The 15,037-nt window shown below is 46.8% G+C and overlaps 1 protein-coding gene across 2 annotated transcripts; it reads right to left on the reverse strand.

The window, feature by feature from the left end:
* Nucleotides 1-3,292: 3,292 nt before the first annotated feature.
* LOC144165283 (uncharacterized) lies at nt 3,293-13,105 on the reverse strand. Of its 2 annotated transcripts, none has more exons than XM_077695409.1 (4): nt 12,949-13,105; nt 11,839-11,906; nt 6,482-6,568; nt 3,293-3,486 (listed from the first exon to the last, which is right to left on the reverse strand). In XM_077695409.1, the coding sequence occupies exons 1-4, from the start codon at nt 13,013-13,015 to the stop codon at nt 3,364-3,366; spliced, it is 345 nt and encodes a 114-aa protein (XP_077551535.1). In that variant the 5' UTR covers nt 13,016-13,105; the 3' UTR covers nt 3,293-3,363. The 2 variants fall into 2 exon arrangements, with proteins under 2 accessions (XP_077551535.1, XP_077551534.1); XM_077695408.1 differs by having other exon boundaries at nt 6,482-6,571.
* Nucleotides 13,106-15,037: the final 1,932 nt, after the last annotated feature.

Raw genomic sequence — 15,037 nt, forward strand, 5'->3', positions numbered from 1 at the left:
ACTCACCCCCGTATTCACAAACGTAGCTTAACAATCACTTCAGCCTTTTGACATTTTTTCGGTGCATTAGTGCGTTTCAAGAAACAAACTTTTGCTGAAAGGGCGCCTTTCCGCGAAACTGATGCTCATTTCAGCACCGGGCGGCGACGTTGTTCTTCCTTGCCCGCGAAGACGAAATTTAAAATTGCCAGCTTGTCTTGAAAAGACAAAACACTTAGTTTTCTGGCATCAAAATTTAACACCGACGAACCAACACCGCAGGTAGCAGTGGAGACGCGCGACTACGCCGACAAGCGGGCGTATGTCACCTCACCGACACCGCACTCTCAAGTGGAAATACACCGTAGTTTGCGGTGCAGGCGAAATTCACTGGATTAGTCCATTTCTCCAGCCGATTTTTCAGAAAAATTGCGAGGAACTATCACTCATCAGCGTGGCGAATTTGTTACATCAAGGAAAACCGCGGCAACGCCTTCGTTGCATTGCACATGGGCTTCAAGGTCTGGCAATGGAGAACTGAAAAAAACTTTGGTAAAACCAGGAATTTGTTACATAGAGGTTCATTACATCCAGGTTTAACTGTAGTTCATTCCGCAAGCTAGGTGTAGCACTGTGGAGGTGACATTGGTGTCAACAGTCCGCCCACTGAGGGCGCACCCATGGGCCATGAGCCGAGCCGTAGTGGAGGGCTCCGGATTAATTTCGACCACCTGGGAATCTTTACGTGCTGCGAAAATTTCAAAAGCGGCTCTTTTGCTTGTCACCTCCATCAGATAAGCACAACGACTTAGCCCCTGATCCACCGTGGTGGGTGCTCCGTTCTCATTGCTAAGCTGGAGGGCCGGCCGGGCGGTTCGTTTGGTTTTCAACAGGTCAATGCTCGATCCCCTTGACCAGTGGTTCATCAAATTGTAGGAGATATCCTAAAGCCGTGTTCCGGCTCAAACATATTAATGAAGTTGCGACAGCGCAGCTAAGACAGCCTAACAACTGCAAAATTGAAAATGTGAACGTTTTTTTCTTCTCACTTCTGTTTTTCATGCGCCTGTTCATCAAGCCAACTTCTTCAGCAACGTACACAATGCAAACGGAGCTCTGCATAATGAAGTTGTATTTTGGGCCTAGTTAGATTTTTTAGCTTGGCAGTTATTTCGCGGGGAACGTTAGAAGTATAGATCATCCTATTTCTAAAATATATCCGGCCCGATGCATGTCACAAATGCCAAAATATGCACAGGCTGGTCTCTCTACGGAAAAAGCCTTAACATTTGAAAGTAGCTTCTTCGGGACAGGCCTCTTGGGTAACTCAGAGGAGCGCTGAGAGATTGCAAGTATGCGAGTCTTTTATCTTTTACCTATCCATGACTTTGGTGTTGAAGGGAGCAGAAATTTCTTGAGGTCATATAATCCGCTTCCAGCATTGGAATTCAGACCTGGAAGAACATGCATCCTGTGCTTAGATCCCAACAGATCTTGCTGCTTCTTCCTCCATTTCACTCATTTCCCCCAAGGCTGTTTGAAAATGCCGCTCATGCCAGCCGGACACTACAAAGGTCTCACATTAGCTCCCAGCGTTTTTACCACTGCAGCAGAAAAAGTAAATAGAATTACGTTTTACAAGCATAAACGTACCAGTGTGCCTGCCTGACAGTGTACCTTTAAGTACAGTGTAATTGGATTTACACACTTAAGGATCTAAATCACACTGTCTATAACTACCACCCTTACACCTTAGCAAAAACACACGAATATCTTCTTTTGACATGTGTTTTATCGTTATTTACACCCTTCCAAAGGGTGTTTCTCTGTTTTTCGAAAGGGTTCAAGGCGTTAATTACAAACAAACAGGGTGCAAATCAGCTTACAGTGTGCCCGGAAGCCTACTGCCGTGCTTGCAGGAGTGTACCAGCAGGAGTATGACCGCACGCGTGGACCCGTTGAAACCATGCCGGCTTATAAGATGGTCATAAAGGAAAAAACACAGCCTTGTTCACCTTGAAAGAACCATCCCTGGGTAGCACACACACCTACATTCCACCAAAGCAATACGTCTTTTAACGAAGCGTAGACAAGATATATTGAAAACCTTCAAAATTTTGAACTACCGGGGCCTAATAAAGGCAGGATGGACGTATTGCGGACCAACGCCAAAACGTAGTTTTGGGTGTGCTAACTGCACATTACCTCTCAAGTTATACCATCAAACGTAAGTAGAGGTACCACGTACTGCATACAATCACCCAGTCATGCTTCGTGGCGCTGCCTTCGGTCGGCGGCCGCTAAGCGTGCAAACAAGATTCTCTGACGCCACAGACAAGTCGCCGGAAAGTGGCTGCGTAGTCGCCGCAGTTGAATATGCTTGCTTCTTTATCTCGATTGTTTGCTTGAAGTTAGCGATAAACTGGCTATCCTTGTTATCTGGACAAAGCAGCTCTTTATATCAACCAAACTTTCATTTTGCGTGGATGGCCCCTTCAAAGGCACGCTCTTTTTTTTATTGCTTGTACTCACTGGCGAGGCGTGCATGCAGGCAACCATGTGAGTTCGCCTTCGCTCGTTACGTCGGGCTCCACGGGATGGCCGTACTTGTCCGTGCTATGCACATGATACGGGTTGGACTGGACGTTACAAACTCTACCTCACAGAACGCAAAGTATTGCCTCGTGTCCTATGTGATTGAGATTAATAACATCTCTGTCGACGCCACCGTCGAGAATCGCGTTGAAACGGAGGAGACGATGCACGCCGGTGTTTTCTTCTTGAGCGAGCGGGCGCAGTGCCCCAAATTGCGCCATGTCCATGGTGCATCGGCCATGTCTGCGGCCGTTTCCAGTGTTGCCAAGCGAAGAAATCGATAGCTAAACTTTTCAACGAATACCACCTATAGAAGATATGGAAGCAGACACCTTATCTGCTGACGGCTGCGTTTTTTATATATTCCAGAAAAATCGTGTGCAGAGGGGTCCACCGCAATGCAACGCCCCCTGTCCCTTTCAATTGTGTCGGTATTTTTTCGTCCCTCCGGACGGAACATCGGTCAGTACTCGTACACCTTATAATGCGGGAAATTACCGCCGTATCGGTATGGTGTAGTTTGTTTACTGCTTGCACTCAAAATATGCCTTCTCTAGTTAAAACATGTGATCTTGTTCATGTCGGCCCAACGTCTCACCTGAACTTGCAACCCTCACAGTTCATCTTCGGGTGTCACCTACAACGGTGTAGATTAACTAGCGGCTGCTTAAAACAACCACATCGAGGCAGCCCCACTCAAGTGAAAATCCCAGCGGCGTATTCAAAACAGCATGTTTTATTTCCCGGTTGGTCCCGGAACGGCCACTCTTTCCATTCTTGTGAGCTCCCTCAGGGTGTTGCCGCAGCTGTCACCTTAGCTGTGTCGGAATGGCCGTTGGGCAAAGTAGTAGTGTCCGGATTCACGCACTTGCCGGCGACGCAGATTCCTGGTCTGCGGGCCTTCCCACGGCGCTGAAATTCACATATTAGGTGATAAAAGTTGAGGTTTATACAAAGTCAGGTAACGCAGCGTCAAGGGCTAAGAAATCAGAAACAAAACCCACAAAAGAACTCAAGAAAGGCTTTTTCGGTCGTCTATATGTGTTTACTAGCAGCAGAATGCGTAGTAAATATGGGGAAAGCAATAAATATGACCGAATTGGCGAAACCATTGTGTACATTTACATTACTCATTTCATAATAACTGCAAGCATAGCGAATCCTAAGTTAGTGATGTCAAAATATAGCCCGTCGTTTCTAACTACCGAAGCATGGCTAGTCTTCATACCGCTTGATACGTTGATACCGTAGACTAAGCCGCGTTGTTAGGGGTGCCTACGACTCTTGAAACTACGATTGCTTTCACAAGCCCGACAGGAACAATCTCGTTCGGTTCGTCTTGCGCCCCGTGAAAGGATGCCTTCCTCAACATGCATCTTGCGCACTCCGCCGAGTGTTTCTACGTCGCCTGGAGCACTGCCCGCTGCAGAAGTGCTAGTCCGTCACCAGCTTCGCTATTGTGGCCAGGAGCAGCCTGCAAGATGCGCTGGTCTGTTAGTTTATAAGCTGAAAAGTCGTTATCGGCTTTTTAAACGGCGTCCTCACCCTTACGTTTGAACGGTAATAGCGCGCGCGTTCCACCGTGTTCTGCCACGCTCTTTACATGTCTGGAATTGACCGTTGACTACTGATATGATGTACTTGTCGACAAAAGTTTCTTATAACTTCTCGTGAACATCGCGTTTGGAGACTACTTCTTCTTCGGAGCTGAAGCCAACCAATAGCATGTCATGACCACAGCGGGACATGACCACTAAAGCTGATCAATGTATTATGTGGGCGAGCTGGTCGCTGGAGCACTGAAACATAATAAAACAGCGTCGGACACCTAAAGAAGAGGACACGCAGTACTGTGATAGAGCTTCACCGCACCATTTGTGGATTCTCGTTAGCGCCGCATGACTCGATAAGGATTGATTGTCTATTTCCTTACCCCAACCGACCGTATCAGTTCTCCAGAATGCACTGCAACTAGCGCATACCTACCTCGCTTTTCGTACACTTAAGTGGACGGTGGGAACGCATAAGTGGCCTAAGCTCGGTTCATATCTGAAAAGCCTTCGTGGCAGCGTAGGTGTTTCTCAAATTTTAACGCGAAATGCTACCACGTTACCTGTCCAAGACTTTGTGGCCATAGAATGTGACGACAAAATAGTGACACCCTGAGCTGGAGAGAAGGAAGACCCACCACTGGTTGGTTGAGAATCTTGAGAGGATGTTAGCATGCTGATGGGAGGAAGGCCACATGAGAAACAACGCTGGGAAGAGGTAGTTGATGGACGGCTAGGTACGGTAATGCGGACTCGTTAATTAGGGTGGTTTAGGGTTTTGAAGAATGCTAAAATTAATACGCCGACTATCCTTACTATGGCTATGTTATGTTTGTTTCCGTTAGTTTAGAGGCGATAGGCTGCCGCTGGTAGGTGGGTTGGGGGTGGGAAGAGGAGGAAAGGCACTTTGGTTTACACCATTCCGCCTAAGGGTTTGGAAGGCCTGCCTGCTCTGTTTAGTATTCAGTCATTGTTTACTACGTCCTAATAGCGAGTATTCCCACTGGATCCTTAAGTTTGTTGTCCCACATTCAGTTGCAGGCCAATTTTCTTCAATAATACAGTGTAAACTGATTATCACCATTAAAGGGACAGACAACCGAATTTTGGGGAGCGCATGTGAAAGCCGGCGTTTTATGTGCTGGAGTAACGGCGAGGAATTTTTGAAATAAAAAGACAAAAATGATTTTAATTTTGCACTCGAAGTTCTGAAATGTGAAAGGTGGCGTCATGTGGCGCCCAAGCAGTTTCGCCGACTTCAACGCGTGATTCAAAAACCGCATGAGAGACTATGAAAGGCAGCTCTCATTATTCTTGTTTTAGCCAAGGACAAGTTTTTCAATACCTCTTTTACTCTCACGTGCAGATAAAAGTATGTTGCCGCTCGGCTCGCTCTCCTGGTTGCCAGCATTCTCTACGGCCGGTACGGCAGGTAGATATAAAACTGGCTATTTCAAAGGCTCCAGGTCGCTATCAGCAAAAGAATTTCGGTCAATGGTGTCTTAAGTGATACCCTTTCATTTGTGGTAAAAGAACTATACTCGGCAAAAATTGGTTGTCCGTCCCTTTAAGGGGAATTTTCACTGTTCTGTCATTTTTAACTGATCTAAAAGGGGAATAAAGAGTTGAAGCCCTGTTCCGTAACTGTATACTCCCTCCGTAGACGGTCATGCATTGAGAGCGGACGGTAATTCCGGAATGTTTACAAGTTCACCGTGAAATAACTAATCATGACAAGTAAATGAGCCCCGACATTTTCTAGTCGTCTTGGCAGCGATTTTTGGTATAATTTTAAAGGCACCAATACTAGTATTGGTGATATGGAGCCCTCTACGCTAGCTCTGGAGCAAACACGTGCGGCTCCTTGTCGGCACAGCCCCGTCCGAACCTTAACAAAGCAAGCTTCGCCGTAAAAGGTTGTCGCAAACCTGCATTAAATTGTTCGGCTCCCATGTTGCGAGCTCTTATTAGAACATACGTTTAAACCACAGGAGGGAACATTCCAGGGAACATTGATGAGTTGTGAGTAGACTGACTTTGCCAGGTGCAGTCATAGACAAATGAAATGCGTACACGAAACTATGAACCAAAAACACGCAAAATAGAAGAGTACTGTTCGTGGAGGTCCAATAATGGCACGCTATGGGCATGTTTGGAAAGCCAAATTTCCCAACTTCGTTTTTGTAATTAAGCCACGCGTCATTTTGGCTTGCATGGAATGAAATCTCGCTATTTGTGTTTTGGTTCCTATTTTCGTGTTCCAGTTTCATTTCACCATGACGTTAAATTCTGTTTTAGTTATTCCGCAACATCTGCGCCAAGCCCATGAGACCGCAGAGGAAAGGTTGGCAACTCACGTGGCAGAAGGTGCCGTCCTTCTCAAAACCGATCCGGATCGGCCATCCCTTGCACATATACCGGCATTTGGCTCTCGTGGTCGGCTTCTTCTGTCAAAGGGAAATCCGTGAAGCATGAAGAAGAAGTTTTTGAAACGTTTAAACTAATATGTTATGTTTTACTTCGGCAATTTTTATCGACACGCGGCTCCATAATTAATCTTATATTTTTTCCCTTAATTAAAAATACTTTAGCTCTACCTCTCTCGGGTAAACGAAATTGGTCTGGTTTATTGCCTGCGCAGTAGGTTTAGGTGCACTGAAAACGATTTACACCTCAAGGAGAACGTTAAGTGTCTATAACACCCTACACCGTGGCAAAAAACTAAAACATCTATTTGAAACAGTGTTTTGTCGATCATAACACCGTACACCCTAGCAGAAGCACAGGAATACGCCGATTTACAGGGTATTTTTTCGTTTATTACACCCTTACAAATGGTGTCTTTTGCTTTTGGACAGGGTGTACGGGTTTTATTTATGAACAAAACGGGTGTAAATCCTTTCACAGCCTGGCTCTTTCTCTCCTGGCACTGTTGTACTTAGTATGTGCGCATTGGGTAGTCCCTGCGTCTTGGGACGCTTCCCGGCGTCATATCCAACCAATGCACCGCCACCAAACCCAGCAGCGGACGTGTGGTAACCAACAAGTTTAGTTCTCAAAATAGTCTCCTGATAATTCATCCTCTAGGAGTGCATCACTTTCTTAATGTTGAACCGTCACCTTGCCTGACAGCGAATGACGGGCTCTCAGACTTCATTGTGATGGCCTACAGAAGGCATTGCAGCGTATTGGCGCCTGATGGCAAGGTGTCTGATGACAGGCCGATAATTCGTGAGCAACGAAGAAATACTCTGAGGACGAGAATAATCGGATGTGCAACACATTTCGGAGTGAAGCAAGGGGCAGAGGCTGATAGCGGCATGTGACGACATCTCCGCACAAAGGCTTATGTCATTGCCATTTGGACACCTCGTGGTATGTCAGTATTGAAAGCACACGCTTTTTGTACTTCCGCATATGTAATCTTCATGTGCCTTTTGTACCAAATTATTTGCGCCGCTGGCGATTAAGATGTCGAGGGCGGGGGGGGGGGGGGGGGCGGTCGTAAAGAGGAAGTGGAGATTCGCATCCTTAGATTTTCTCGTGTAACAGTGGGAGTCTGAGCTGGCCACAGAAAACCAACTTGCTAGCAGGCGTTGATCTGCCGGGCTCCGCAGTGCAGCGCGGTCACGAGGCCTCCTGGACTAAGGAGGCTTCCCACCCCTTCCTCTTTTTGCTCCAATAAAATGTTCACCACACTGTAGAATCTTTACACCCTTAAGAGTCTAAATCACTCTCTATAACTAACACCGTTACACCCTAGCAGAAAAAAAAAACAAATGAAAGCACAATTTAAAGTGTTTTGTTCACGAAAGGCTGATAATTGACGGGACCATATCGTCAGGTAAATATCGATTTCTCGGGATCGCTTGGTCTGGATGGGGCTAACAATTCGGTTGGTGCGTGCAAATCGTTTATCGCAAGGAATGGAGTGAGAGACGACGCAATGGGTGATGAGTGATCGTTGCAATTGGGGTAATGGAGTGTGAATGGCCTGAGACTTGTGGCAGTGGAGCGTCTCGCGCCATGAGTCGGTGTTTTGTTGGGTGAAGGGGACTATGAAATCTGACGGGCTGGTTTGCCCTTGAATGAGCGTAGTCGCTGCTTGAAAATACCCAAATGTTACGAGCCCAACAGTTTGCACCACTTAGGGAGAGGGTTCGAGAGAGACGATGGTCCAACCTTAAGCTTACACTCGGGTTCTGTATAGTTAGGAACGGCAATAGCTCATTCAGCGGGCCTCCTCGATTATGAGTCCCGAACCGTCGGCGGACTGCCCGGGGCGCGAACTGGTGCTCGATTATCGCTTGTATGCCTATGGAGCCTCCAGTCCGAGGGAAGTCCATGGACTGCCCGCGGACTATCCAGGATTGGTTAATCGAGGATGCCAAGTGTATCACTCCGCCGAAGCGGTGGCCCCGGATTTCAGCGCGGGCGCCCGTTTTGCATGTAGTTTGCTCTTTATGCGTATAACCACCTGTTTCTTCGCACGTAATGTTTGTCGTCGCTGTAGTATATTATAGCAGGTTCAGTAAGTCTGAAAAAATCACTGAAACGACTCGCTTCGTGCTCAAAATACTCGCAGTAAGGCGCGCTTTGCCCGCGCAGAGGAATTAGCCGGCTGCGGTGATGAGGCGCAGTGGCAACTTCCATTGTCGTTTTTAAGGGTACTGACACAAATTTTCGGCGTTAATATTATTCACAGTTCGCTTCCTTTACTCAACAAAATACCCCGGCTGAAATATAGGGTGGCCTGCGACGCGTTCAACATACTTCATTTTGATCTAATTTGTAGCGCCGACGGAACAGCACGCGGAGAGGAGCGCAGCAACTGGACACCCGCGGGCCACCACTCCTGGTAGGGAAAAGAAGTGACGAGACCGTCTGCTTCCTACGCTGGACAGAAACTCGTGACGTCAATTTACACGCGAGGCCAGGCGAGCGGCGACTGACGCTGGCGTGTTCACAAAGTGATGCACGTAGCCAGAGCTACAGGCATAACCGCTGCCCGAAAGGCACTCTTGCAAACATAAAGTACTACACGTGAGAAATGAGCCGATAATAAAGCCTAGAATGGCAACAGAAGTGGCCACCAGGACTTCTATTGAAAAAGGTAATCAAATTTATGGCGCAATGCCAGGCCTAACGCCTTCAGACAAATAGCTCATCCGCTCAGCACCGGCGGCCGGGCGGTCGAAACAACACCTACACCGGCCTTTGCAGTGTTTTGACGTCCGCACAAAACGGTGAGGTCGTACTCTGGTTCTGTCATACGCGGTAAACCGAAACGGACGAATTTCAGGCCGTTAAATGTATTTAATTATAGCAAACTCAGGTATTGCAAGTGCTGTTTCGGGTTCGCCAGGGCACTACGTATCGGCAGAAGGAATAATAAAGGAATGTAAAATGTTGGTGTCGCCACTTTTTTAAGTTGTATAATGTCTTCCTTTGAGGTCTAGCGCCGTCAGCTGGTGCTCGCTGCCGAGACGTACAACTTAAACTATACGTCGTAACCAAAATTTAAGGTTGCCTATATGAGTCGTGACTACAAGCCTAACAAGGGCGATTTGTCAAGGTTCTTAGTCATAGTAACGAGGAGTGGAAAGAGCTGGCGCAAAGGTGAAGGGTGCAGGAGCATGATGAAAGCTAGGAAAAAGAAAACCCTACGACATACTGAGTTACAAATAATGCCATGCATTCTGACGTTAATAGAAGAAGCTTATGCGCCACGTGTTTTCCGTCTAGACGGAGCCGGGTTCTGAACGATTGCCGAAAGAACCCTAGCACATACGACGTTGTGGCACAGGTAAGGTACGTAACTGGTGGCAGACCGTAGGCGTACCTACAGCTACAACAGCACGCATCGTAGCTTAGGTTCACTGAGAGTAAATCAACTAATAGCGGAAATGATTTTCGTGCTTGCGATGGATTTCGAAAAGTTAAAATGATCAATACCGTAAGAGTTTAAAATGCATTAGAAGGCTCCATTAGGCATGGGGGGAGGGAACTCATTGCGTGGTATTAAACAGAACGTAAAGAAGGCCTTCAGGTGAATTGAGAGACGCAAGTGGCGTGATTGGCGTATTGGAACTTTCCATATTGTGAAAGACTCGTCAGGGTGAACACGAATTTTGTAGCTCGTTTTAGTGCGACTGTCACATCAGGTCCTCCGGTGGTTTTATACAGCTATACGCTAGCGCGTGTAATGTTTATGGGAAATAAGCTTCAAGGAATCCTACCAGAAATGTTACCACCATCCTTAACGAATATTTTGCATTTTTTTTCTTTATTTAAGTATCAGCTCACGCCAGCTACTTGAGATATAGAGGAACTTTCGTGATCATGCCCCAGGACTTTTTTCTGCAGGGCAATAGCTCCGTACAGCACTAGAGGAACTGATTATATTAGGTAGGTTATTGAACTTTTAGTTCCGTTGCATTTTCCCCCCTCAAGTCCACAAACTCTGAGTGTGTGAAAGATGGCGGTGGTATTAGAACACAGAAAAAAAAATGATGTCATCAGCCCTTGGCCCGTGTATCCCACGTTTTGTTCGGGCGTGGTACATTGTCGTTTCCCGGACATGCTAACCTTGCGATCAACTTTTGGCTCCTGCGTGGCCTAGTCAGGACATCGCGCTAGCATAGGGTTGAACACGGGGAAGTAAAGTTGAAGCCAGTATTGCTAGCTGGCCGAAAATTCATTATCGACAATTTGTGTATTATGCTAAGCGATACTTTCAGCGCTTGACGAAGCGCTAAGTAGGAGTGCGCAAAAATATTCTGTGGCCATAAGATTTTACTATAACACTCAAGATAACATTAATCGGGTATAGCGTCCTCATCCTCATTGCTCGACGTTGCAAATGTAGGTTTTGTCCCACACAAAAAAACACACCGCTGAGAACAGGCCGATTATTCCTAACTTTCAGTCATATTGTACACTGGGAGAGCCCGGTATATAATTTAGTCAACTCCACACCAGGAATGGCCCAGGCTTACGCGGAAAGAATCTACACAACCGCATTGCGTGTGGGATCATTGAAAGTGCCTTTCAGGCAAATAAAAAATACAAATTCAACCACATTGCTTTAAATGGGCTACGAATACAACATACCACCTTGGTAAATTTGAAGGAACTAGCATCCAATATCACACTCAGCGCCATTCGAGCCACAAAAGACGCTTTCGAACCGAATAAACGCAAGAAATTTTGAAACACTTTCAAATTTCGCGCTGCGCTGTGAGTGACGTAATATGGGCCAGCAATACAAAACAGCAATCAGTGTGTTGACTTTACCTTAGCATTCAAGGAATACGATCAAACGTAACTAGAGACTTCACTGCAATCTCCCAGCAATCTTAGCGGTGGCCTCGGTCGTCGACCGCCGATCGCACTAACAAGGATGTGTGACGTCATATAAAATTTGCCGAAACCCTGCTGGGTAATCGCCACTGATTTGCATGTTTTTTAAAGATGGCCTCTATTCCTTTGAAATTTGCGATAAAATTGGTATCCTCGTTATCGGGACAAAGCCGCCTTAGTAATGAACTAAACTTGTAGTTTGTCGATCGTGGCCACTTTAAAATTAGAACTCGAGCGCACAAGAAAGTCGCTCCCCTTTGCAGGAGCTGGAAAGGTGGATTTCTGGATGTTCCGTTGTATATTTATATACTTATTCGGCCTTGCGTTTATACGGCAGCTGCATTTTTCTCACCGATTCAGCTGGAGACGCCCTTTCGCAGTTCGGGTCGAGCGGTCGTTTCGACCGTTTTGGGCTTGATGCTGTAAGGAAACAAGGAGCAGATATATGAGGTTAGCATGCTTTCTATATTTCGCTTAAATATTGTACCGAGGATGTACGTCTGAAAAAAACTGTTCAAAATTACTCGATCATTCATAAAAATTAAAGCAGGTAGAGCCAGGGTCCTTCAATGCTTTTCTGGTCATGAAACTTCGCCGTTACGCTATGGGAGAGCTTCGTTCGCTGCCAAGGGAGGCCGCGCCGCGGCGCTGGTGTTGATCGGAGGGCAGCCGGGGGCGTGGTCAGGGCGTGTTTGGCAGGGAACAGACCACGGAGTAAGACAAAACAGACGCTAGCCGCCTTATCAGCAGTGCGCTTTCGCTTTACGTGTCGTGGGTCGCTGAAATGGACTGATCATTTTGTGAGTGACGAAGGAATTTGGTGTAAACAGACATGCTGCTACTGCGTTCCTTCCTGCCGGTCTGGCTACAGAGCGGGGGCAGCCGCGCCCGCTGCCCTCCGATCTGCGGTGGCGCCCCTCGCGGTAGCCTTTGTCCCCGTACAAAACTTGGCCGGGAGCCGTGGCCGGGAGTTTCATGACCAGAAAAGCATTGAATGACTCTGATAGAGCTGAGACCCACCGAGACAGACAATTTTCTAAGTAGGCTACTTAGAACAAGTGGCCGGGCAGCTGGGATCCCCGTTTAAAGTTGGTCTTTTTTTATACTGCAGCCTCACTGCTCCTCCGGCAATTGTCAAAGTATTGCCCCAAAGCTTTGCTGTTACGGGAATTCATGATTTCCTTCTTTCTGTCATCAATTTTTATCTGTAGCCATTCTTGCTCAAAGCCTTCGCAGACACCATCTGCGGGCCCCTGAAGTCCCATTAGGGCAGCGGTTGTGGTTTCAGTCCTCTTACGGCCGATTGCATGGCATTGTCCTGTCACGTACTGAATTGAAATTTACTTTACTGCTGAATAACAGGTGCACATAAATCTTCTCAAAAATAGCGTTTAAAACTCCCCAGCGCAAAATGGGATTGTATTGTTTTCAGGAATGACAAAGTACAGCACAAAACACTCACTTGTCTCAGCACCGGCCAAGTAAGCGCAGACTCCGAAGAGGACGAGAGCAAACAGCCAAGGCCTCATCGCTGCTGGTTCAGCTGGTGTCAGCAGAAGCCCACTACTACAAGCCGTGTGCCACGCATCTGCGCTCCCAGCTCTTATACAATGAAAAGCGTCCCTTATCAGTGCACCTCAACTCTCCCGATAAGATAAGGAAGTCTGTGTCGCCCCGTGCCGCTTGCGGTGCATACCGATCACGTCAAGGAGTAGGCGTAACGGCGCCTACTCCGTTAGTGAGCAGGCACCAAGGGGGCGTTACACCGTCGACTCGTCTGAATTTTTTCATGCAGATGCGGTGATTATGATGAAAGTGCATTGCATTTGTACAAAACCATTTGTGGCAACAATGCTTTTGATGATGATAGTTGGGGTTTATTGGCGCAAGGCCGACTATGGGCAAAGAGCGCCAAAGAAGATGTTACTGAATTGTGATGAGACCGTACATACTAAAACATGTGACTAAAAGTAAAAGTGATGCAAAACAAAAGACAATGGAGATAGCTGGTGTATAGGGCCAGGATGATTACACGTGATATGACAAGAGCTGCAGAAAGTTCACCTCAGCTAAAAACTTAAAAACACGCTGACTAGAAGACATGGGTTCGTCGGCTAAAAAATATGATGGGTGCAAAGGAATTTGTCGTCTGTATAATTCAGGGAAATGTTTGTGTCGTGTTGTGTCAAGTGCCTTGCATGTGATTAGTATGTGGACTACGGATAGGCCCTTTTCACACCTGCTACACGTGGGTCCCGAAGTTCCAGTGAGCAGGTGGGAGTGCGTCGCATGTGTGTGGCCTATCCACAGCCTAGCCAGGGCGACTTCAGTGTATCTGTTGTGTGAGTCAGTTATGTAGCGTCCCAGTTGTTGGTTTTATTACGTGTAGTTTGTTGTCTGTTTGTTGACTCCAGTGTAATTGCCATGTGTTACGAAGCTGTCGTCTGATGTGTGTCTTTAGGTCAGTGTAAGGTACTGTTGTAATGTCAACTGTAGTTATGAGAGCAGCATCACCAGCCATTTGGTCGGCGGCCTCATTGCCAGGGATTCCACAATGCCCTGGTACCCAGCATATAGTTATTTCAAGATTTGAGGCATATGCAGACATTAGTACCTTGAAAAGAGCCTTTATCTTTCCTAATGACAGTGCCTGTACAACGCTTTGAGAGTCTGTGTACACAATGGACTTGGGAATTTTATGTTTGATGATGTGGTTTGAAACGAGTAAAATGCCATATGCTTCCGCCGTGTAAATACTGTTATGAAAATTCGTTGTTTTGCTTACTCTAAAATTTGGTCCGTGCGCTGCACAAGATACTGTAGAACCAGTTTTCGATGCGTTGCTGTAGAATTCTGCGCACCTGTACTTGTCCTGCAGGAACAGGAAGTGCTGCAGAATTGCATTCCTGGATACCCTATTTTTTTCTACAAGAGTGAATGACAGGTCGCATGATACAGAACGAAGATGCCATAATGCGATGAAATTATGAATGGGTGTCTTGTGCGTGTCTGAAAGGGGGACATTGAGTGCAGAAGCCTCCTCCCTAACTCTCAAAGAGAACGGTAAGGGAATAGATGGCCTGTTTAAAAAGAGTTGTAAATTTGATGTATCGTTCATGGTGGGATTAAAAGGATGGTTGGTCAGAGACACGATCTTGAATGCATACAACAGGTCAACATACTCCCGCTGATGCCCTAGGCACCATTTGTCGCACTCGACATAAAGACTTTCAACAGGGCTAGTGCGGAATGCGCCACATGAGAGGCGAAGGCCAAGATGCAGCACTGGATCGAGCATTTTCAGTGCTGTTTTTGTAGCAGACCCATACACGACACTGCCATAGTCGAGCCGAGACCCCACCAAGGCCGTGTAAAGGCGCAGCAGGAGTTGTTTGTCGGCCCCATAAGATTGATGTGAGAGGACCTTAAGAGTATTCATTGTTTTTAAGCATTTGCATTTGAGCTGTCTGATATGCTGTCTGATATGCGTGCTCCTTGTTCACAGGAATTGGCACATTCGCAAGAGTGATGTCTGGGTCCGGGTGGACGCC

Source organism: Haemaphysalis longicornis, unplaced genomic scaffold, assembly GCF_048455015.1.
Source record: "Haemaphysalis longicornis isolate Haplotype H1 unplaced genomic scaffold, Haemaphysalis longicornis Haplotype H1 scaffold_14, whole genome shotgun sequence".
Classification (NCBI taxonomy): domain Eukaryota; kingdom Metazoa; phylum Arthropoda; class Arachnida; order Ixodida; family Ixodidae; genus Haemaphysalis; species Haemaphysalis longicornis.

Coding starts and splice junctions, on each gene's coding strand:
- LOC144165283 (XM_077695408.1), bottom strand. CDS start 13,015: ATGAGGCCTTGGCTGTTTGCTCTCGTCCTCTTCGGAGTCTGCGCTTAC. Junction 11,907..12,948: donor CTTGGCCGGTGCTGAGACAA/GTGAGTGTTTTG, acceptor GTTTCCTTACAG/CATCAAGCCCAAAACGGTCG. Junction 6,572..11,838: donor GGGCGTCTCCAGCTGAATCG/GTGAGAAAAATG, acceptor TCCCTTTGACAG/AAGAAGCCGACCACGAGAGC.